The sequence below is a fragment of the Armigeres subalbatus genome, chromosome 3 (assembly GCF_024139115.2).
Source record: "Armigeres subalbatus isolate Guangzhou_Male chromosome 3, GZ_Asu_2, whole genome shotgun sequence".
Taxonomy (NCBI): domain Eukaryota; kingdom Metazoa; phylum Arthropoda; class Insecta; order Diptera; family Culicidae; genus Armigeres; species Armigeres subalbatus.
The window spans coordinates 289,711,097-289,734,894 of NC_085141.1; the positions used below are offsets into that span (position 1 = coordinate 289,711,097).

General features: G+C 42.1%; 1 protein-coding gene across 1 annotated transcript in view; it reads left to right on the top strand.

Moving 5' to 3' along the window:
- The first annotated feature begins 974 nt into the window (after positions 1–974).
- Positions 975–23,798, top strand: part of LOC134224794 (uncharacterized) — a 47,048-nt gene continuing 24,224 nt past the window's right edge. Inside the window, exon 1 of the mRNA XM_062704375.1 lies at positions 975–1,591. Coding sequence (XP_062560359.1) covers positions 1,305–1,591 — 287 coding nt within the window. The 5' untranslated portion in view covers positions 975–1,304. The remainder of the gene's footprint in view (positions 1,592–23,798) is intronic.

Consider the following 23,798-nt stretch of genomic DNA (forward strand, 5'->3'; position numbering starts at 1 on the left):
AATTCTAAATGATCGAACGCATTTTACTGAATGATCGTCAACAACCTTGCTATTAGATTTTTTTTTGTCAAATCCTAGTCCACCTCAATTTCCACAGCATTTTCATTACTTTTTTTCTGTTTTTGTGACTTTTTCGTGAGATCAATCAATGTTTTAATAAATCCAAAGGTCAAAAATTACCAGAAACAACCAAAGTATAAAAAGCTTGAAATCAGTTGCTTACGAGTCTTTTAAAATGTTCGTTAGTCATGTTCGGATTCACACAGAATATGTACGGTATCGTTGAGAATAACCATTCCTTTACATTTTCTCATAGCGGTGCCACACTACAGTATTAGCAATATAGCCGTAATAAGAAAAACATTTATGCTCAATACAGCAAAACTATTTGACATTAACTATTGATAAGATTTTGAAGTTTATTTCATAGTAGTTCAGTACATTCTGGATGAATGGCAACCAACCACGGCAACCGGTATGAATTTAGTTAGGGTACGGCACTATATTCCTAACCGTGTTCTTTTTGGCGCTAAAGAGTTGTATTTATGACAAAATTTTCTTGGATTTAGGACAAATCTGGAATACATTTTGTATTATGATATGTCATTCTAATATATCATCATCATGGTGCCTCGATCTTAACTTGACTGCAGTGATATAATTTTAAACTAATTATTAAGCGATTCTCCAAGAACTGATAAATCCGTAGAATAAACCGAAATAGTCCCCATCCCTAAAACACAAACACAACTTACGCGAATTGCGACAGACCCGTTATTACCAACAAGACCTATTACAGCACTCGGTTGAAGGCACTGGCAGTAAACCATAACGAATCAAATTGCCAAACGAAGGCAGCCACTCGGGTTCATGTGCCAGATTCCACCACGTGTCACATCCTTCGTAGTAACCCCGGCGGTTGGCGTGCGCAAGGCATATCGTCTGGGCCGACCTCGCATTCCGCATTATTCCACGCTACCGTGAACACGTTACACCCGCCGTTCCAACTTTCTGGTGACTACTTGTCCTAGGTGTGTGTGCAAATGTGAGATACAAAGAAAGTATATTCTTAGATTCCGTAAAGCTCAATTGGAAGCAAGTGCTTTGCGGAAGTTATTTATTTGTGCGTTCCCGGCGGCAGCGGAAGTGAACTGGAACTGGTAGCAGGAAGGAGCCAGACGTTTGCTGGTTGTTCTTTTGTTTGTTGGAACCGAATTGCTCAATTCACTACCAGTCATGAATGGGAACGGGTTGGACGTTTTTCCAAGAAGACGATTCTATCGGTGCAGTGAAATAGCAGTGTTATGCTCGAAGAGAAAAGAAAGATGCCACTAGTTAATACCAACATGTGCGCCGATTACCTATTCTACGTTAGCCGGGCGGATATCTTTTCGGTTTATCCCTCGATTCTGCACGAGATTCTGTTACTGGAGGAACTGTTCCGGACAAAAAAGGTTTCCCCCTTCGGATTCACGGTTACGACAGATCAGTTAAGATTGCAATTGCCGAGCGAGTTTGAATGGCAGTTGAAGCAGTACTTCCGATTGCTGGAGCAGCAGAAGAAAATTAACGCGGCAACGGAAAGTGGAATGTGAGTATATGAAGTCGAGCACCATGCGTCTCCATCGAATTGCTCCAATCAGCCAGAAAATATCGTTGGATGTGTTCGCTGTCAAGCATTTCCAAAGGTTCGTGCCTGGCACATTGTCACCAAATGGCAAGCCGATAAAAACAAGAACTAATCATCACACAATTCCAGCAAACACCTACCTAACGTATTAAGTTTTTTTACTAGTCATAAGTTTTCTCACACTGTCGGCGAGTGTCATTATGATTCAAATCGTCTGAGCACAACCTCATAAACCAAGTTTGTGGCGTGATAGGAGCTCGTTGTGTCGGTGTCGAGACGATTATCGCACCGTCGATAAACATCTGCAAGTCATTTTACTTTCTCAGAGATGTGCTGGAAGACCATGCGTTCATAGTAAAAATAGACTGAAATATAATTTAGGAATGGTTAATGGTAAGAACCCGATCAAAAATGCGTAACAAAATTATAACAAGGGGAGTTATTTATTTCACAAAAATATTGTAACAAAATGTGCTATAAATTTTGCTGGTTAGTTGTTAAAATAACAAAAATTATATCAAAAATACCTCTAGCCGTAACATAATTAAAACAGAGGTTGATACCTTCATATCAACATTATAACAAACGTTGATATGATTTTTCTATACACAAATCTACTTTCAAGGTAATTGCCTACATCACGGATAGAAATCTGGTACGCTACCACGCTACCACTACCATCCATAATGTAGGCAATTAACTTTGTTCCAGTTATGTATTAATATCGAGCGGGTTCAAGTTATACTGAAGGTGATTACCTCCGATTTTTTTCCAATGTCTACAAAAAATGTAGGCAATTATTTTGTAAAAATATTTATAACTAATGTTGTTATAATTTTGATATGAAATAAAACCGGCCTAAAACACATTTTTATCGAATTATCTAATTATAACACACGTTGTTTTAAATAACAACAATTGATAGAATTGAGTTATAATTTTGTTATGCATTACTGATCAGGAATGGTTAACACGGCACAACATATGTAAATTACACTTAACGTAAACTATCGGTCATATGAACTACAACGACATTCCAGAAACGTTTTGTGAAAAAGTTATGAATGATGTGGGAATCGATTAATTACCATTTGGATTTACATAATAGATCGTGCTTATGTACATAAAATGCCATGGTCCAATTATATGCATGACCAACATCAATTTACAAATTTTATTCGAATTCGTAGCTAGGTAAGCATCCCTTCAGTTCTGATTTGCGAAGTGTCTCATTCTAATTTTACCACAAAGCGTATTTGAGAAAAGCTCATGGATTTTTTTAACAAATTTTATTTGCTAATTATCTATGCATTCTTTAAGACCAAGCAGCCAAAAGTTCGAATAACAGCATCGGGTGTCGGCACCCCGACGCAACTTTTGACACAAATCAAACGTTTTTGTTTTTTAATGACATGTACTTCACATTTCTTCACTTATTATGACACTGGACACTGTTGACGTGGGGTTTGAGTAAAATGCCTTCAGCGTGTTACAATAGATTTACACATCAGACCCCCGCTGCGTGCACACGCATCCACGGAGAGTCGCCGTCATAACTTCGTTTCGGCCATTTAGGGCCACACATTTTAGCGATCCTGCCAGTCTATTTTTTGGATCCTGTCGCTGATTTTATGAGGTGAGTTGAATTCAAGTGGTTAAATTGTGACGAGTGATACATTTCAGTTTGAAAAATCACAAGACGCGTCTCGAAGACCGTCGGAAAATGGTTTGTGGTTTGCTAAATCACAAGACGCGTCTCGAAGACCGTCGGAAATTTGTGGTGGCCCGTCTGAAAGATCGCTGAAAAAAATGGTTTGTGGTTTGAAGAACATTAAAGACCGCCTGGAAGACCTTAAGAAATTTGCTTGTGGTTTGCAAATTTACAATGCGCGTCTGAAAGATCGGTGGAAATGGTTTGTGGTTTGGTAAACTATAATGCAACGTACACACCAGTCAAGCAGTTCGACGAACATTGACTCCACCCCAAGAAAACGCTTCGGTTGCTGCTTTGTTGGAACGTGTGAAGTTGTTCGAACAACCATTTGACAGTTGGCGGCTCGGTTGGAAAAAATTAAAACGGTTTGATTTTGGTTTGAGTTGTCGGGGGTGGAGTCAAGGTTCGCCGAACATGTTTGAGCATTTGTAGTGAAGTTGCACAAACTCCCATGTATTTTTTGATGGTTGGTGCTCAAGTTGGCGCTTCGGTCGTTCGTGTGTGATATTGTTGGTCGAATAAATTGATTGTTCGTGCCGCTGTTGGGAAAACTTCATGGATGTTTGAATAAACGGGAGGTGGAGTCAATGTTGGTCGAACTGCTTGACCGTGTGTACGTTCCATAAGGCGTGCCTGAAAGGTGGCCGAAAAAATGTATTGTAGTTTGTGAAACTACAAGGTGTGTATGGAAGACCAACGGAAAATGGTTTACGATCTAGAAAATTTCCTGCGAGCATTGATTTTGATTAGTGCTGTCCAATGAGCAGCTCGAAGTAGCTCGAAGTTGTTCTTGTCCTGCTCGTTCTTTTTTGTCAACAAATGGGCATGAGCAGGACAGAAAGAAACTTCGAGCTACTTCAAGCTCTCATTGGACAGCACTATTAAAACAAGTTTAAATTACATGAAGCCACTTGGCAACGTACATGAGACTACCAGTCGAGCTATTATATAACGAAATCTGAGAGAAATGGAGAAATATTCATGAAATTGCTGTACTGTTCGAAACTGTTCAGAAAGCCAATTATATTATCTAGAAGATTATCTTGAAATGTACTGACTAAGTAGCCATAGCGGGATTACCTGTAGGAGCAGATATCTTGGAATTTGAAAAATTAATAAGGTTGTCGGATTTCACAAAGCTTTTCGGAAGTTAGAATTTATTATGCGTAAGAATAGTTTGGAGTTATTGGCTAGCAATACTAGTTGATGGCAAATGGTTGATGGTGTACTATACGCGAAACTAAAAGTTGGATTAAATGTACGGATTTGGAATGGATTTGAATTGGATTCGGATTGGTTTTGTGTTGAATTTGGATTGGTTTTGTATTGGATTTGGATTGGATTGGATTTGGTTTGGATTAGGTTTGGATTTGGGTTGGATTTAAATTGGATTTGGATTGGATTTGGATTGGATTTGGGTTGGATTTGGATTGGATTGGATTGAATTCGGATTGGATTTGGATTGGATTTGTATTGGATTTGTATTGGATTTGGATTGGATTTGGATTGGATTTGGATTGGATTTGGATTTGGATCGGATTTGGATTGGATTTGGATTGAGTTTGGATTGGATTCGGATCGAGTTTGGATATAAATTAGATTTGGATTGGATTAGCATTGGATTTGATTTGGATTGAATTGAGATTAGCATGAATTTTCTTATCTTTATTAGGTTGTTCTTAAATCTTATTAGTAATGAAGGTCAACACCGCTTAGTTTTGGATTGCATTTGGGTAAGATTTGGAATGTTTTTTGGAAGAAATTGTCATTGTATTTGACAAACGAAGGAAGGCATCGTAAATTTGTTGTTCTCTAATCATCCAACGAAAGTATGGATCACGTTTTATCTTTCGCGGCTCACAGTTTGGGAACCCAAACTCTGAATCATTGTGTTAAAACCATGATGTTGAGTCTAGTTTATTATGGTGTGCAGTTTTCAATGGAGTTAACCGGTTGCTCAATTGCAACCGATGTTCACTTTCGTCTCATTTAAATAACCCAGGAGAAAAACAAGCATTGCATCCTATGCTAGAAGATTTTTTTTTGCGTTTTTAATGAGAGAAGAAGGGAAATGTGGGGTTTGAGTAAAATGCCTTCAGCGTGTTACAATAGATTCACACATCAGCGTGTCAATCGGCGAGCAGCAAGCCATGATTTTGCCTCTTCCAGTCAGACCTCCGCGGCGTGCACACGCATCCACGGAGAGTCGCCGTCATAACTTCGTTTCGGCTATTTAGGGGCTGTCCATAAACCATGTAGAATCTTGAAGGGGGAGAGATTTCGAAAAAGTCTACGATAGTCTACGAGGGGGGACGGGGGGATATACCAAAAGTCTACGTAAACCTTTTCATTTTAATTTTTTTAATCGATTTACACAGCAGCTTTGTGCGGAGTTCACTAGTTTGATTTTTTTAGGATTTCCCGTTTTTTTTGCATGACTTCACTGAAATAACCCTTTGCGCTTTTCCATAAAAATATTATGAATTTAACCAGGAAAGTCTTTGTGAAGTTGTGTTGAGCAGGAAAATTCTCCAAAGTATTCTATAAAAACTTTCGATTTTTTTCAAAATCTTCACTTGGATTTTACTGCAGATTCTACTAGAATTTCTTTTAATTTTCGGCAGGAACTTCTTTGCAAACTATGGAAATTATGTCGTACTTCAACGACAATTTACAAAGGAAGCATTTCGGAATATTCAAGAAAAAGTCTATGAAATGCACAAAAGTTATTCTTTGGAACTTATAAAGGGAATTCTCAGAAATTTCCGCCAGAAACTCTTCGGAATATTCACTGGAGATTTTCTGGTAATCGGGGACTTTTTTTGAATTTCGGAAATTATCCGGAATTTTCCCTGGGAATTCTTTGGACATATACATAAACAAAATTATTCGAAATGTCACTGGAAAATTCTTCGTAAATTTCTTTGGCAGTTCTAATGCAAATTCTTTGGAATTATCGATGGAATATTTTCGGAATTTCTAAATAAGTTGTTGAAAACTTCCACGAGAAATTATTTGAATCTCCCACCAAAAACAGTTTGAGTTTCAACAAAAAAAAATATTTGCATTTTTTTAGAGCCTTTCTAATTTTCATGAAAGTTCATTCGAATTTTTTACGAAAAGTTCACAAAAATTTCAACTGAAAATTCTCCATAATTTCCACCAAAAATTATTCGGAAAATATTCTTTGGAATGCCCAAAAGATTTATTTAAATTTCCTCAAGAAATTGCTTCGAATTTGCAAGAGAAATTAAAAAATATCGTAGGAAACCATCCTAATTTCCACGGGAATGTCCGTCCCAACAAACAATTTAAGTTGAATAAGCTAGTTTTTTAGCTGAACAAGCCAAATTGTGGCGAAATAAGCCCTTTATCAGCCTTCAATGCTTATTGGGGTTTGAACTTAAAATTACCTCGGGAAATAATTCTAAATTTTCACGGAAAATTACTCGGAGTTTTTTAACAGGGAAACTTTTGGAATTTAGAAGAAAAATCTTGGGATTTCAACAGATGATTATTCAGCGGGATATTGCATGGAATTTTCAAGAAAAGCATAGGAATTTTCACGGAGAGTTCTTTGGAGCATTTCAAGGTTATCAATTGGGTAATTTTACGAAATTTCAACTCGAAATTTTTCTGAATTCTGAAAATTCTTCGGTTTTCACAATTTTGAACAGGCGCACAGTGGCTAAAATCGTGTTTAGCGCGTTTATTTAATAGTACCTTTATTATGTGATTTAGCGTAATGGCGTTCTCGAGACATTTTATCAGTAAGTCGATGCGCCTCTTTGGAGGTATTCAGCCTTATGATCAATCCCCTTAAAAGTGTAATGAAAAATATTTTTTTTCCACTTTACAACATGGAAGGTATATGTCTTCGCGAGAGTTGAAACAAAAGTTCTCCTGAAAATTTTTGTCGAAGACACCAAGTTCGTTATTTCATTACTTTCGGAGATTTATTGCTTTTTATGCCAACAAGTTTTGAACATGTTCGATGTATAAGCATGGAGGCGCATGGTGCATTGGTTCATCAACTCCTTGTGAGGAGTGATTGATTTCTACCTGACATAGTAGGAAATGGTTTCTGATGAAACATTCCTTACATTCGCTGCACTGGCGGAGACATAGGTGGGGCACTACACGATGCAATCACACCATTGTTCTCATTCATTTTATTTTCATTTTCATTTATTTAGTTAACATCTAAACAGATAACCTTGAATCAACAATTTGACGCCACAATGCACGGTTCGAGGCCGCATCTCTCCATCGTCGGATACGCCCCACGCTCGCCAAGTCGTTCTGCACCTGGTCTGCCCATCTCGCTCGCTGCGCTCCACGCCGTCTCGTACCTGCCGGATCGGAAGCGAACACCATCTTTGCAGGGTTGCTGCCCGGCATTCTTGCAACATGTCCTGCCCATCGTACCCTTCCGGCTTTAGCTACCTTCTGGATACTGGGTTCGCCGTAGAGTTGGGCGAGCTCATGGTTCATTCTTCGCCGCCACACACCGTCTTCTTGCACACCGCCAAAGATGGTCCTAAGCACCCGTCTCTCGAATACTCCGAGTGCTTGCAAGTCCTCCTCGAGCATTGTCCATGTTTCATGTCCGTAGAGGACTACCGGTCTTATTAACGTCTTGTACATGACACATTTGGTGTGGTGGCGAATCTTTTTCGACCGCAGTTTCTTCTGGAGCCCGTAGTAGGCCCGACTTCCACAGATGATGCGCCTTCGTATTTCACGACTAACGTTGTTGTCAGCCGTTAGCAAGGATCCGAGGTAGACGAATTCCTCGACCACCTCGAAGGTATCCCCGTCTATCGTAACACTGCTTCCCAGGCGGGCCCTGTCGCGCTCGGTTCCGCCCACAAGCATGTACTTTGTCTTTGACGCATTCACCACCAGTCCAACTTTTGTTGCTTCACGTTTCAGGCGGGTGTACAGTTCTGCCACCTTTGCAAATGTTCGGCCGACAATGTCCATGTCATCCGCGAAACAAATAAATTGACTGGATCTGTTGAAAATCGTACCTCGGCTGTTACACCCGGCTCTCCGCATGACACCTTCTAGCGCAATGTTGAACAACAGGCACGAAAGTCCATCACCTTGTCTTAGTCCCCGGCGCGATTCGAACGAACTGGAGTGTTCGCCCGAAATCTTCACACAGTTTTGCGCACCATCCACCGTTGCTTTGATCAGTCTGGTAAGCTTCCCAGGGAAGCTGTTCTCGTCCATAATTTTCCATAGCTCTACGCGGTCTATACTGTCGTATGCCGCCTTGAAATCAATGAACAGATGGTGCGTTGGGACCTGGTATTCACGGCATTTTAAAAGGATTTGTCGTACAGTAAAGATCTGGTCCGTTGTCGAGCGGCCGTCAACGAAGCCGGCTTGATAACTTCCCACGAACTCGTTCACTAATGGTGACAGACGACGGAAGATGATCTGGGATATCACTTTGTAGGCGGCATTAAGGATGGTGATCGCTCGAAAGTTCTCACACTCCAGTTTGTCGCCTTTCTTGTAGATGGGGCATATAACCCCTTCCTTCCACTCCTCCGGTAGCTGTTCGGTTTCCCAGATTCTGACTATCAGTTTGTGCAGGCAAGTGGCCAGCTTTTCCGGGCCCATCTTGATGAGCTCAGCTCCAATACCATCCTTACCAGCTGCTTTATTGGTCTTTAGCTGTTGAATGGCATTCTTAACTTCCCTCAAGGTGGGGGCTGGTTGGCTTCCATCGTCCGCTGAACTAACGTAGTCATCTCCTCCGCTGCTTTGACTTTCACTGCCTGTACTCTCAGCGCCATTCAGATGTTCCTCGTAGTGCTGCTTCCACCTTTCGATCACCACACGTTCGTCCGTCAAGATGCTCCCATCCTTATCCCGGCACATTTCGGCTCGCGGCACAAAGCCTTTGCGGGATGCGTTAAGCTTCTGATAGAACTTGCGTGTATCTTGAGAACGGCACAGCTGTTCCATCTCCTCGCACTCCGCTTCTTCCAGGCGGCGTTTCTTCTCCTGAAAAAGGCGGGTCTGCTGTCTCCGCTTCCGTCTAGAACGTTCCATGTTCTGCCGGGTACCTTGCTGCAGCGCGACCGCCCGCGCTGCGTCCTTCTCCTCCAGAATCTGTCTGCACTCTTCGTCGAACCAATCGTTCCGTCGACTTCGACCCATATACCCGACGTTGTTCTCCGCTGCGTCGTTAATGGCTGCTTTGACTGTATTCCAGCAGTCCTCAAGAGGGGCCCCATCGAGCTCACCCTCTTCCGGCAACGCTGCCTCGAGATGCTGCGCGTATGCAGTGGCGACATCAGGTTGCTTCAGTCGCTCTAGGTCGTACCGCGGCGGTCGTCGGTACCGAACATTGTTGATGACGGATAGTTTTGAGAGCGGTTTAACCATCACCAGATAGTGGTCAGAGTCGATGTTAGCGCCACGATATGTCCTGACGTCGATAATGTCGGAGAAGTGCCGTCCATCAATCAGAACGTGGTCGATTTGTGATTCTGTCTGCAGTGGTGATCTCCAGGTGTACCGATACGGGAGGCTGTGTTGGAAGTAGGTGCTACGAATGGCCATATTCTTGGAGGCGGCGAAATCAATTAGTCGTAGGCCGTTTTCGTTCGTCAGCCGGTGAGCGCTGAACTTTCCAATAGTCGGTCTAAACTCCTCCTCTTGGCCAACCTGAGCGTTCAAATCTCCTATGATGATTTTGACGTCGTGGCTTGGGCAGTTGACGTACTCACGTTCCAGCTGCGCGTACAATGCGTCCTTATCATCATCAGTGCTTCCGGAGTGTGGGCTATGGACGTTGATTATGCTTTCATTGATCGGCCACCACCCGATCACGCGCCTTTGCATGCTGTTCCCAGCTCATGTGTGTTGCCGCAGCTCTGGTAGATGGTATGACCATTGTTCTCATAGGCTATTGTTCTTGCGCTTAGTGGTGCCCCACCAAATAACAATAGCTGGCGCCGCCAGTGATTCGCTGACAACTCTACAGTTAAGGTGATTATAGAATGAAGCCCGTGGTGAATTTCAAATTCACCACACGTTTATCTACATACATTTGCAAAAGCCCAAATCTGGCGTAATAGTTTTCGTACAATGCTGAAACTCAAATTATGATTATTCAGCATAACTAAGCAAACGATCTACCACTATTTCAGCCCCATACGCGTTATGGCTTTTTCATCCCGTGCTCTTGAAGAAAATATTGGAAAAGCACGTGGTTTACAAAATGGCCGATTTCTAACTGTATTGTATAATCACCTTAAAGTATTAATTTTAAGTTCATTACAGTGTACTTTGGTATGCATATGAGATTGACTGTCACGATTTGCCCGGTGTCAAGTAGCAGTTAAATGAAATATGACTATAAAATCAAATAAAACTGTTATAACTTTTATTTTAAGTTTTTAAGTCACAAAAGCCACCCAACGGCGTATTTAATATTATCTGAAACTTATTAAACATGCTAAAAATGCAGAAATGAAAATGAAAAAGATATGATGAAAACCCCATTTTAAGGGGTTGTCAGCATAAAACGTAAAAATCTCCAAAAGTAACGGTTTTTCAAAAAACTTTGCTACAACTTTTATGAAGAATCAAACCTTATATGTTGTGAAGTGGAAACAATAAATTTTTCCTTTTCTCTTTTAAGGGGATTGATCAGTAAGCTGAATACCTCCAAAGAAGCGCATTAACTTACTGATTAAAAATGTCTTAAAGACACCATTACGCATTGTTGCATTGCATAATAAAAGAACTATTAAATAATCCCGCTAGAAACCCGATTTTAGCCACTGTGCGGCGTTGAGAATTATAGGTCGGATGCGTGACAGATTTTATCAGTGGCACGCCGATGCAAAAGTGTCAGCGATGGTGGCGCACACCTCTAGGAGGAATTGAATTTAACAGTCATTAAATTGGCTTTGAGATTTGATTTCAGGAGTTATGGACATAGGATTAAATTTGATTTCGTTTCAATTTGATTTTTATTTTGTTGGATTTTGTTCAGTTTGATTTTGTTATGTTTGAAATTCGAATTTTGTTGTAATGTTAACATGGAAATTGAATAGCTGAATTGCTTAAAACGTTGTTTTCCATATTTTTCCAATCACATATGATGTTTTCTAAATTTAAAAAAGTCTACGTAAACTTCAAGGTGGGGGGGAGGGGTTTCGGAAAAGTCTACGAAAGTCTACTAGGAGGGACGGGGGGGGGGTTTGAAAAAGTGAAATTTCGGTCTACGTGGTTTGTGGACAGCCCCTTAGGGCCACACAACTGTGACATTTTTTTTACGAGGATTTTCATTTTTATTAATCTTTTAATCTAATTTTTTAATAAACGTTTATTTAGAAGGCTCATTTCCCGTGAGGCGTTACGGAGCCGAAATCAAATTTAATAATTCTTTCATTTCTTGATTCTTATACATAATGTTAGTTTTGGGGAACCGAAAGACTCGCGGTTTGGTCGAGTTTAGGGAATACAATACTATAGTACAGCCTAACCTATTTGCCACGAGTCATCATCGAACAAACTATGCAAAATTTAGTCCAATGTATCAAATGATGTTTGTTTACAATCAGTATATAATGTAAAAAGTTGGCAGAAATTTCCATTATTCCGAACTCTGGGAGAGAAGCTTGAAGTAAGGCTTCCGAGCCTCTTGAAAGGAGGCTTCCGTGCCTCTTGAAAGGAGGCTTCCGAGCCTCTTGAAAGGAGGCTTCCGAGCCTCTTGAAAGGAGGCTTCCGTAGAAGGATGCTTTCAATCTTCTTGCAACGAAGCAACTTAGCTTTTCGGGAAAAAAAGCCTTCATGTCTCTCAAATGGTGGCTTTCAAACGTGTAGACTCTAAATTTTAGTTCATAAGCATATTCTTAACATTTTGTTTCAATCAGGTAGATTGCGTAGAAGATTTTTAAAATTTGTTCATACGTCATTCTGTCCTTTTGATCTTTTGTCTCTCAGCCTTTCATCCAATGTGCTGATTGTGGAGGGAGGATTCAATAGTCTTTGAGTTATTGATCATCATGCATATTATGTACAAGACAAAATTTAGAAGTAAAAAATATACATATCGTCGTCGGGGGTGCCAATGGGTTAAATGGGGGTGTGAATGGGTCACTGTTTTAACTACTTAGAATGCTTGTAGAATAGATTGAATGTATCTGAGAGCAAGAAAACTAAATTATAAGAGACCTTTTTGATTGATTTTTCTATCCGAGCTCCAGATTGTCGGTGAGAGCGATGACCCATTCTCACCACCTAGACCCATTGTCAGCCCCGGGTAGTCCTCAAGACCTATACTCCAGGAATTCTTGGTTGACCTGGAACGGAATTTGGTTTGTTATATCAAATAGGGCATGCACCATTTAAAAAAATAGATAACAGCTCTTTCTTTACGCTTGTAGATCTTAGGTCCTTGGTTACGCGTGTAGACTCCAGGGAATTCTTCGATGACTGGAAAAGAACAATTATTGAAGGCAAATGACGAATATACAAAGCATCTACTTTGTTCTTTGAGTTTCTTAGAGTGCCTCCTTATAGGCTTAGTTTTGGATGTCAATAATGTTTCAAATTCTTTTTACGTCACGTGACGTAAAAAGGAGGCCGTAAAACGAAGTGACGTATAAAAAACTGCCGTAAAAAGAGGGTTGAGTGTATACAATGAAGTCGATTTGTACCCGGGAGATATGTACCGCATAAAAACAAATTCCACGAACATTTGTTTATCTCGGTTCTTAAGGATCCCAGCCTTTATGAAAAACGGCATAAAAAACGCAAATCCCAAAATCCGTTTCCTACCAGAAAAATAGGACACCAATTTATTTATCTATCGGATTGTTCTCCGAGGTTTCAATACGCGGTTTGAAAAAAATCGAGAGATAAGCAAAAATTGCGCGAATCCGATTTTCGTTGAAGTTGTCATTTCAAGATTTACGCGGTACGTATCCCCCGCGTAAAAATCGACTTGAGTGTAAAATCAAATGTCAGCGATGCGTCAAAATGATGAGAGATGCGTGAATAATCAATCATTTAGGCTCTGTTAAATAATAAAACTCAAATTAAACTTAAAAGTAACAGTTCAATAATTATCGAATAACCCGGTTCGCAAAGCAAGATTATTTTTGACACATATCGATTCATTTTTGATCTCTCTAAACGGATCTAATCGCCCCTCTTCTCTCCCAGCCTAATGTGCCTCCCAGACTACGAGCTATATCACTTGATATAGAATAGCTTGAGGTTCCTAGTACCGACCCTTTTTTTGTAGTACCGGTACTGCGGTACTGAGACGATCAGTACCGGTAGTACCGGGAAAATACCGGTACTGGAGAATTTTTATTATTGTCAGATTTTGAACGATTTTGTAGATTAATGTAGAGAATCGATTTTGTAACAAGAATTTCTTCGCGACTGATATCCAATTTTGTATTATTTTTATATTTTTCATTATTTTGCCAATTATTGTCGAACACCAGCTTTTTGACTAAAGCCAAAATGCAATCTCCTATTTTGAGGAAGATAATGAAACGAGATAGACTTGCATGATATTGCTTCATTATATACTTCAAAAGTTCTGTTTGCTGTATCCATAAAACTATCTGAAAATATTATGCATAGTATATATCTTGCTAAAAAGTCTGACACCTTATGAAGGAAAAGTGTTAGATTGAAGCAGCTGAAGAAATACATACTTCAAAATCGTTGGAAATTCAGTGTTTGTAATCAAACAAATTAATTAACAGAATGAACAGTGATAAATTGATTGACTTTAATTTCAGTATAGAAAATAATTACTTGCATTCCGGCGTTCATGCAATTTTGATCTTTTTATGATGCAAAATATTTCAAAGTGGCTAGTTGTTTATTATGATATGGAAATGCTAATATCATCTTCCAAACTTAGACGTACATGTTCATGATAGAATTAGAGGCGAAAGTATAGAATTGATAGTTCCGTTAGGATACGGCAGGCATGAAGAATGTTTTTATAGAAGTCGATTTGAAAGCGAGCGGAGGGCAATATTTGTGATGGCACATATCACACGACCTTCCTTCATTGTAAATCGTTTAACTTCACGTAGAAGTAACACACACGAAATCATTAATTTAGTGTACTACCCTTGGTGGGGGCATCCATCAATTTAGCTGTTATTGGTCGACGGTACAGCAGCAGTGCCTTTCTCTGCTTTGTTCTCTCCGAGGCACCTAAGTTGGTTGCAACGAGACGGACGCAATGAGAAAACAGAACTGTGCAATAAAAATCCTATTCGACTAGATGCTGATGTCATATTAGCAATGTGAAGCCAGTACTCGTCGATAGAAAATCCTTTCCGCACGCGATGGCATATATGAGCAAATCAAACCACCTTCCTTTTGCCAGTGGAGATATATCAGCTTCCACACTGATATTCTTCCCTCTCTCTTCATACGGGAGCTTGGCAGAAGGAAGGTCGTGTGATATGTGCCATCACAAATATTGCCCTCCGCTCGCTTTCAAATCGACTTGTGAACATGTGCGTCTAAGTTTGGAGGATGATATTAGCATTTCCATATCATTGTAAATCGTTTAACTTCACGTAGAAGTTACACACACAAAATCATTAATTTAGTTGTTTACTATTAGATCCTTCGCGATTATTTATTGGCACTGGGTAACACTCCCAAGTAATTAGCTGGGAAATATTGATCTGCATTTTTAAGACAAAATCATTTAAGAGTGATAAATTTGCTGGACCTTGAATTACGATGCTCTAATCTAAGTTGTGTATTACGCATGAAAATTCTTTGATTCGTTAAATTAAAGGATAATTGAAAATTGTGATTGTTTGATCACATATTACTGGTCGTTTACAATCATTTACTTCCTACTTACTTTATATTTTAATTATTTGCAATATCAAATTGCATATTTCACTGTTTTTATCAGTACCGTAAATACCGGTTCTCATAGGTGTTCAGTACCGGTATTTTCGATACTGAAATTCGCCGGTATTTCCGTCAACCCTAAGCTTGACATCAAAGTTCACATATCTTATATCACCAGTCTGAACGTAGTCTAACGGTTCTGGCAGCACACACTGGAACTGGACGGATGGTCACTCGCCGGTGTGGTGCGATCGAAGCACGTTGTTGTTGGTGTTCGCGCCGCACTCAACCCTGCAGCTGGGCAGAGGGTGGCGGGACAACAGCGTCTGTGTTGGTGGAGGCGCACGATGGATGATGATGGTGATGGGACTGTCGGCGTGGGCGGTGATGCCTGCGCCTGCTGACGATGGATGCCGATGAAGTTGCAAAACTTATCGCTATTTTGCAAAAATCGACGGAAACTTTGCGAATGGCTACCTAATTGTTTCAATTAAGCACCACTTCCACCCAAGCACTCCGATTCACAAAATCTTCGGTGAAAAAAAAACCTATAGGGGAAGGGGGGGCAATATGCCCTAGCTAAGCAAACACTGCTCTATTGTCTTATTTGTAACGCTATTCATGAGTATTTTTACATTATGCATCAGTTAAACAAGATAGCTAGTTGATGCCATTCAAAAATTGTCAAAAATCTCAATAATACTGATAATATTCACATTTCAAAAAAGTGGTGATATTCTGTTGCCGGAAAACTCATGAGGCAAAACGCCTTTTAGCTGGCAGCTCCTAGGGAACAAAGTACCACGCGTCGGCGAATCAGCATTCTAGTATGGATAGTCCGTGGAGACGCAAGTACTTTGTAGGTTATTGCCACTAGGGCGTTTTGCCTCGCCAAAATGTTAGATGTTTCTTCAAAATGTAGAAATTTTCGGTTTTTCCGACCTTCCCATGCACTATTTTGAAACTTTCTTCGCCTATCCTACATAATTTTAGATCTAGTTTTGTTACGGACACCTTAATAAAGGTAAATATGAGGGAAACCACAAAAGGCGTTTTGCATCGGGGGGCGTTTTGGGGCCTCTTCCCCTACTTTAGTGAAAAAAAGGAACGAGAAACCGTACGCCGTACGCGGACTTAAAACTGTCTCGTACGGATGCTCGACGTGGAATTATATTTGAAATCTAACGATTTATCTCATACAATTCTTTGAATATGGGGAGAGAGAAGCCTAGAAAAGTCTTTTAAGTAATTACTAATTATTGTACTGCCAGTGCCCCTTACTATGCTAGATCCAGTGACGAGCTCGGCTGTCTCGTGTCTACAGCTTCTGCCCTATAAGCAGGGCGACTTTGTATTTCTATCTTAGTTATTTCTGTGACGGAACGAGTAGTTTTCCGGCTGTAGCAGTCTTGTAACGCAGCAAAAACAAGTTTACTTCTGCATCCGACGGTTTCGGTAATTTATTTTACCTTTTTCATTAATTACCGAAACCGTCGGATGCAGAAGTAAACTTGTTTTTGCTGCGTTACAAGACTGCTACAGCCGGAAAACTACTCGTTCCGTTACATACCCACAGTCGTCAAGCATTAATTCGTTATTTCTGTGTTTCACGTTCTACCAAAACGATTCCTAATACTAATGACACCTGGTGGTATTCGTACCATGGTACAAGTTGTACCACAGGTGTGTCTCCTTGTACCATGCTGGTACAACGTGGAAAACCATGGTACAATATGTACTAGGGTACATAACCGTTGTATACCACGGTCGTTGTACCACCAGTGTGTCTTTAGTATAATGTTATAACCTTCCACACTAACAATTTCAATAACCTTCCGTGGCACCAATGCGAGGTCGTAGAGTTCTCTGCATCTTTCTTATGTAGGTGTCTCAGGGCTGGTAGCGAGAAATGCCGTTCAAAATAGTGACTTAGTGACCAACGATGACGAAAAAAGTGACCAAAGTGACTTTCAGAAGCAGAAAAAGTGACCAAATAGTGACTTTTAAATGAGCTGAGGTGCATTCGTATTGTCACTGTGTAACTCGTTGTTACGGAGACACGGAGACGTTCGGAGGGAAACTCGTCCTTTTAGTTCAGAGTAAGCTTTAAGCTGAAATTATTTATTTTTACATTTTGTTTAGGTTTTAATAGTTTTAGGTTACTCACAATATCTAGTCTTCTTCGTTCACAAATCCGTCCTCGTGTAACAAGTTTTTACGTTGAAATAAGTGTCCTTCAAACTATTTATTTAATGAGTGTTGAGTGTACAATTTTAATGTGTTTGCAATACTTACGATAGTAATTTATTAATAGAAACTAAGCAAAACTAACTTTTAATTTATTGAATTTCAACGTGTGTCGTGTGTCTAACAATTTGGAATCACAAATGACAACCAAAATTGTCCTAATTTACTGACATTTGCATGACGTCTTCGAAAAGTTACAGTTTCAGTTAACCAGTCTCAACCGTCCTTAATGTGCGTTACCCGGTGACGAGGGGTTTACAACTGTTGCGCACATACCCCTCCCCGTATTGCTGCAAGTTACTTCAGCCATACCTCCAATATTACGCACGTCCAGGACCGCCAGCTTAGTCACCGGCCGTACGCAAATTCCTGCTGAAGTTCTCACATCTGCACTTCTTATTCGTCCGTCTTTTCCAGGGTGCACTCCAACGACGACTCCTCGATTCCAGCTATTTCTCACCTTTTCGTCGAAAGCAATAACTAAATCGCCAACTTGTAGCGGTCGCACCTCGCCGAACCACTTCGTCTGTCTTGCAATAACGGGTACATACTCCTTGATCCACCTTTTCCAGAATCTATCTAGCATTACCTTAACATGGTTCCAATTTGATCGCAGCACCGATTTTTCGTCCTGTGGTGCTACTGCTGGTTGGCATACCCCGTTGGAGCTAAGAAGCAGAAAGTGATTTGGGGTCAGCGCTTCATCCTCTGCAGCTTCCAATGGTAGATACGTGAGGGGGCGTGTGTTCACCATAGACTCAACTTCTGCTAATGTAGTGAGCAGTGTATCTTCATCGGCATTTCTGGGGATCTCCATAGCAGTCAACCCATTTTTTACTGACTTCACCAGCCATGCCCATATGTTTGGAGCGTAGGGGGAGTTTAGCTTCCACTGTGTAACAACATTAGTGAATGACGTTGATAGTTCAGCGTTCATTCGACGAATTTGTTCTCTGAGCTCTTTCCTTGCTCCTTGGAAGTTCGTTCCTTGGTCCGAATATATTTCCAACGGAGCACCACGGCGAGCTATAAATCTTCGGACAGCCATCTTGCACGATTCTGTGGAAAGAGTGAATGCCACCTCCAGGTGAACTGCCCTGGTTGTGAGGCAGGTGAACAGCGCCACCCACCGTTTGACCTTAGCTCGGCCGATTCTCACCGTCAGTGGTCCAAAATAGTCAAGGCCAGTATAAGTGAATGGCTTCACGTATGGCGCAAGTCGCGCCTCCGGGAGTGAACTCATTCGTGGAACCTGTGGAACAGCTTTTTTCACTTTGCCAGTTGACAATTTCTTGCTACTTTCTTCACCAGAGCTCTAAGAGTGGACACGTGGTATTTCTGCCTCACTTCATTGACGATCGTCTCATTATTGGCATGGCCAAACTTGCGATGAACTTCGTCGATGATCAACGCCGTAACGTAGTGCCCTTTGGGCAGAATCACTGGAATTTTACATCGCTTGCTAACCAGGGGCTGCACCAATTCGACCATCCTTTCGTATCCATCAGCTGCAATGTAGGGGCACAACTTGTAGATCTTACTGGTTTTGTCTAACACTTTCGATACACCGGTTGGAGCCTGTTGGTTTGATTTCAGCAACAAGTATTCGCTAGGAAACGCTTCACGCTGGACCGAGCGGAGTATGGTCCATTCTGCTTTCTGCAACTCATAACTGCTTAGAATTCTGGAAATTGGAAAGTGTACTCTGTTTACTGTCTTATGAAGATTGCAGCAGAAACGCAGAACGTATTCTACAGTACGAACTTATATTCCCCATTTGGAGAAGCGCCTAAAACGTATAGTTTCTTGTGACTCATTCTGTTGGTGAACGTAAAGTGATGCTCGCGTTTCTTCATCGGTGGTCCAGTTTTTGTTTTGTTCGGGCCACTCTGATTCATCTTTGTAGAGGAATTCTGGTCCTTGCACCCACCTGCTTCTTTTAGACGCTTTCGGACCATTTCCCCACTTCGTTGCCTCATCCGCTACGTTCCAAGCCGATGGCACCTTTCTCCACTCTGAAACATCGGTGTCTTCCTGAATTTCGCCAATCCTGAACGCCACAAACTGATGAAATCTTCGCTGGTCAGACCGTATCCAGGAAAGCACAGTGTTGGAGTCACTCCAGAATATTTTTCGGCTGATAGAGATAGTATGGCTGTTGGTGATTGACTTCATCAACCTCGTCCCAAGCACTGCGGCTTGTAGTTCCAGTCTAGGCACGGAAAGTTGTTTGAGCGGCGCAACTTTGGTTTTCGATGATACAAGGCTGCAGCGAATGGTGCCACTGTCGACAATACGAAAATAGGAAACAGCGGCATAAGCTGCTATACTGGCATCCACAAATATATGCAGTTCCAAGGTTTCAAGTGCCATTGGATTATAGCCCGGAAAATAGCAACGATCAATACGTATTTGTTTAAGATCACGTAGCGATCGAACCCATAGTTGCCACGCCGGAAAGATGTCATCAGATATGTTTTCATGCCAGTCGGTGTTTGCTCTCCATACGTTCTGCACTAAAACTTTGCCATGAATAACGAAGGTCACCACCAGTCCGAGCGGATCGAAAATGCTCATCACCAAGCAGAGTAGCTCTCTTTTTGTAGGGTAGATACTCCCATCCAGCAGTCGATCAAGGTTAGTTCGAAACTAAACAGCAAAGGAAATACGTCCTCCTGCGGTAATAATATCATGCCTAAAACTCATTCGGCACTGCAGTCCTTACCCATAATGAAGTTTTTTGTCGCTTCCGAAGGCTCCTCGCCAATTTTTTCCAAAACTTCCTTCCGTTGGAGAGCCAGTGACGGAGTTCGAATCCTCCATGCTGATGAATTAACTTCACCTCCTTTGCCAGCCGTGTCGCTTCCTCGACCGTATCGACGCTATCCAGGTAGTCGTCGACATAATGGTTATCAACGACTGCAGTGGCCGCCCTTGGGTACTCAGTTGCGTGTTCACTCGCGTTGATGTTTTTTGCAAACTGTGCAGAGCACGGCGAACAAGTTGCGCCGAATATGGCGACATCCATGACGAATACCTGCATTGGTTCCGTCGGGTTGTTTCGCCAGAGGAAACGTTGAGCTTGTCGATCTTCTGTACGGATGAACACCTGGTGGAACATTTCCTTGATGTCCGCGTTAATGGCCACCTCTCTTTGACGGAATCGGCATAGGACTGTTGGTAGGGACTGCAGCATATCTGGCCCTTTGAGAAGAACTGAGTTCAGCGAAATTCCTTTCACTGAAGCCGCGGCGTCCCATACAATACGCACCTTGTCAGGCTTTTTGGAATTGTGGACTACGCTTAGCGGTAAATACCACACCTGACATGGGACAGCTTGCTTCAATTCATTCATGGTGGCCTTATGAGCATAACCTTTTTCGACATAATCGATCATCTGTTGCCGCACCTTTTCGTACAATTCCGGGTTTTTGGATAGCCGATTCTCGAGGCATCGCAGTCGTTTCTCCGCCATCGGTTTGCTATCAGGAAACGCTACTCTGTCGTATCTCCATAAAAGGCCTGTTTGGAACTTTCCAGATTTCATACGCACCGTAGTTGCTTCCAGGATTTCTCGAGCTCGTTTCTCTGTTTTTGATTCGATGATTGCGTTTGCCTCAACACCTGCTCCCTCGATCGCAAAAAAAGATTTCACCAACTCGTGGATATCTGCATCTGTTGGTTGATGACACACGTGTAAAACTCGATGTGATAATGCAATTTCAAATCCTCCTGACTTCCCGAATACAGTCCAACCCAACCGTGTTCTTGCTGCGACTGGCTCGTCGCCACCACTTTCCCGAAGCTTCAGAGTTGTTTTCAGTTTAGTGTTGTCCAGACCGATGAGTATTCTCGGGATTGCGTCTTTGTAGCTTGATACAGGCAGCCCTTTCAGATGACGAAATTTGGATTGAAGCTCGTCGAAATCCAGCGTCTGCCGAGGAAGGTCTAGGGTTGAGACTGTGTGAACGCCACTCAAAGAATAGCGCATGGAATTATTTCCAGATATCTCCATTTGAACTCGTTTAGAATCATCTTCTGTCCGTGTTACTCCGTTTGTCCACTGCATACAGAGTGGAACCGTCGGCCCAGTAATGCCAAGCTCAGAAGCTATAGAACTTTCCACCAGGGTTGAGTCGGAACCCCCATCTAAGAAAGCAATGGTTTCTGCTGTTTTCCCATTCGCATGAAGAGAAACCGGAATAATACGGAATAAAACCTTCTGATGAGAATGTTGATGAACTGTTACGACTCCAGTGTTTGATGACGAAGAAGCTGCATTTCCCACATTGGTGCCAGGTCGCGGATATCCAGGGTGTAGAAATCTATGGTGGTTTTCCTTACATCCATCTGTTCCGCATGGAGGGGCTTTGCATGGCCACTTGCCGTGGGGATACAAGCATCGCTTGCACAGTTGAGCTTCTTGAACTGTCTTCCATCGATCGTTGATGTTCTTTGCTTTGAAAGTGGGACATTCCTTGGGCTTATGACCGTCCATTTTGCACACAGCGCACGGCCGAACTTTCGGGCTGATTGTCGGCTGTGAGTCGCTCGTCTTTTTGTTACAGCTACTTGCTGCTTCTACTTCAGCGCGCACGGTGTTGACGAACGCTTTTCCTTTCTGCCTATCCAGTTTGGGAATCTCTCCCAAACCGCTAGAGACGCTACTTGCCGCATTGATGATTAAGCTCATGTAGTCAGAAAAGCTGCGAAGATCTGCTTCCACCATCGTTTGTTTATGTAGTGCCCATCCCAGTTTAATGTTTGCTGGCAGCTTGTCCACTAGTTCCTGTAGAAGAATCGGATTTCCCAAATGCATGTGCTGTCCAGATGCGATTAGGTGCGCACACAGATTGCGCACTACTAATCCGAAGTTGACCAATGTTTCCAGCTTCTCTGGCTTCGGCGCTGGAGTGTTCCTGACTTCATTTAGCAGCGAACCGATGATAGCGTCCGGACGACCATACAGAGTGCGAAGCGTTGATATTATCTCCTCCACGTTTGCTGGATGAAGCAGAAAACTATTCACCGCCTTCCGTGCATCTCCTTTCAGACAACTTTGAAGCATCAGCAGATTTTCCCCAGAAGTGTACCCACCCACACATTTGCGTTGATGTTTTAAAACTGCTCCAAACCAATGGCCAATCTGCAGCATTTCCACCAAAGGGTGGACGGTCTTTCGGAACGACGAGACGCGCCGAAAGCTGTTGCGCATTTGGTCCCACATTCACCCCATCTAACGGTTTTCATGGTGGCCCTAACACACTTGATGTTGGATAAACCGAAACGTTCGGGGCCGAACAACCGCTTTGTAATATCCCTGTTGACAACGGTTGAGATGGCGGAATCCTAATTTGATTTCCCATGTGTCCCTGATATACCTGATTACCAGAGTATCCCATCGCGTGTGGTACAGATTGCGACATTGAAGGGTTGGGAATGAAATTCCACAGATTCTGTTGTGTATTTTGCCAATCATTACCCCAGTGTTGATTACTTACCGCACTGACCGAGGGAACATACTGACCAAAACAAGAATTCGCGGCAGCACCTAGCCCTATATGCGATGCACGGTTGTCTGATGTCGTCCGGTGCTGAGCCAGAAAGGGGAACTTCCCCGTCATTCCATTCGTTGTTTGACTTCTCGGCGGTGTGCCTGTTGGTGTAGACTGGTGTGCTGGGGGTGGCAATGATACATTCCAAGGAAACGTAGATGGCTGCACATACGGCACAGATATCGATGGCATTACTGCTGCTTGCGATGTGCGATACTCGGCTGCTGATGTCTGTGGGTGTAGTGGTAGAGTTGATGTGGGCATCATCGCAGTTTGTTTACTATACGATGAGACTGAAGCCGGCGCTATCGTACTACACGATGCTGTAGGTAGTGCGTATGCAACCGTCGTGGATGTTGTTGGTGAGATCACAAACAGACTGTTTTCATGGCTCGTCTGGCGAAACGTAGAAGCTGTGATTGCACTCTCTCGCGTGTTAGTCGACGGAGCGGGTATTGGTTTCCTGCAACACCACATAGTCGACATGTGATTTGTTGGCTGAGTTATTAACGACTGCACTGATAGGGGCTGACTTGGCATGAATGATATTGGGAGCGACGACACACAATTCGATGGAGCAATCAGCGAAAATGTCGGGTGCATTGACTGCATGAGTGGATGTGCTGACTTGGGATGCTGCAGTGGTGATAGGAAGAACCGTGGTAGTTAAGGAGGTGCTTGGGATAGAACTGTGACGTGCCTCTTGCTGTAACGTAAGCCCAGTGGTATTACTACCAGGATTGGTACTTAGGGTTACTGGTGCATTCCGTTC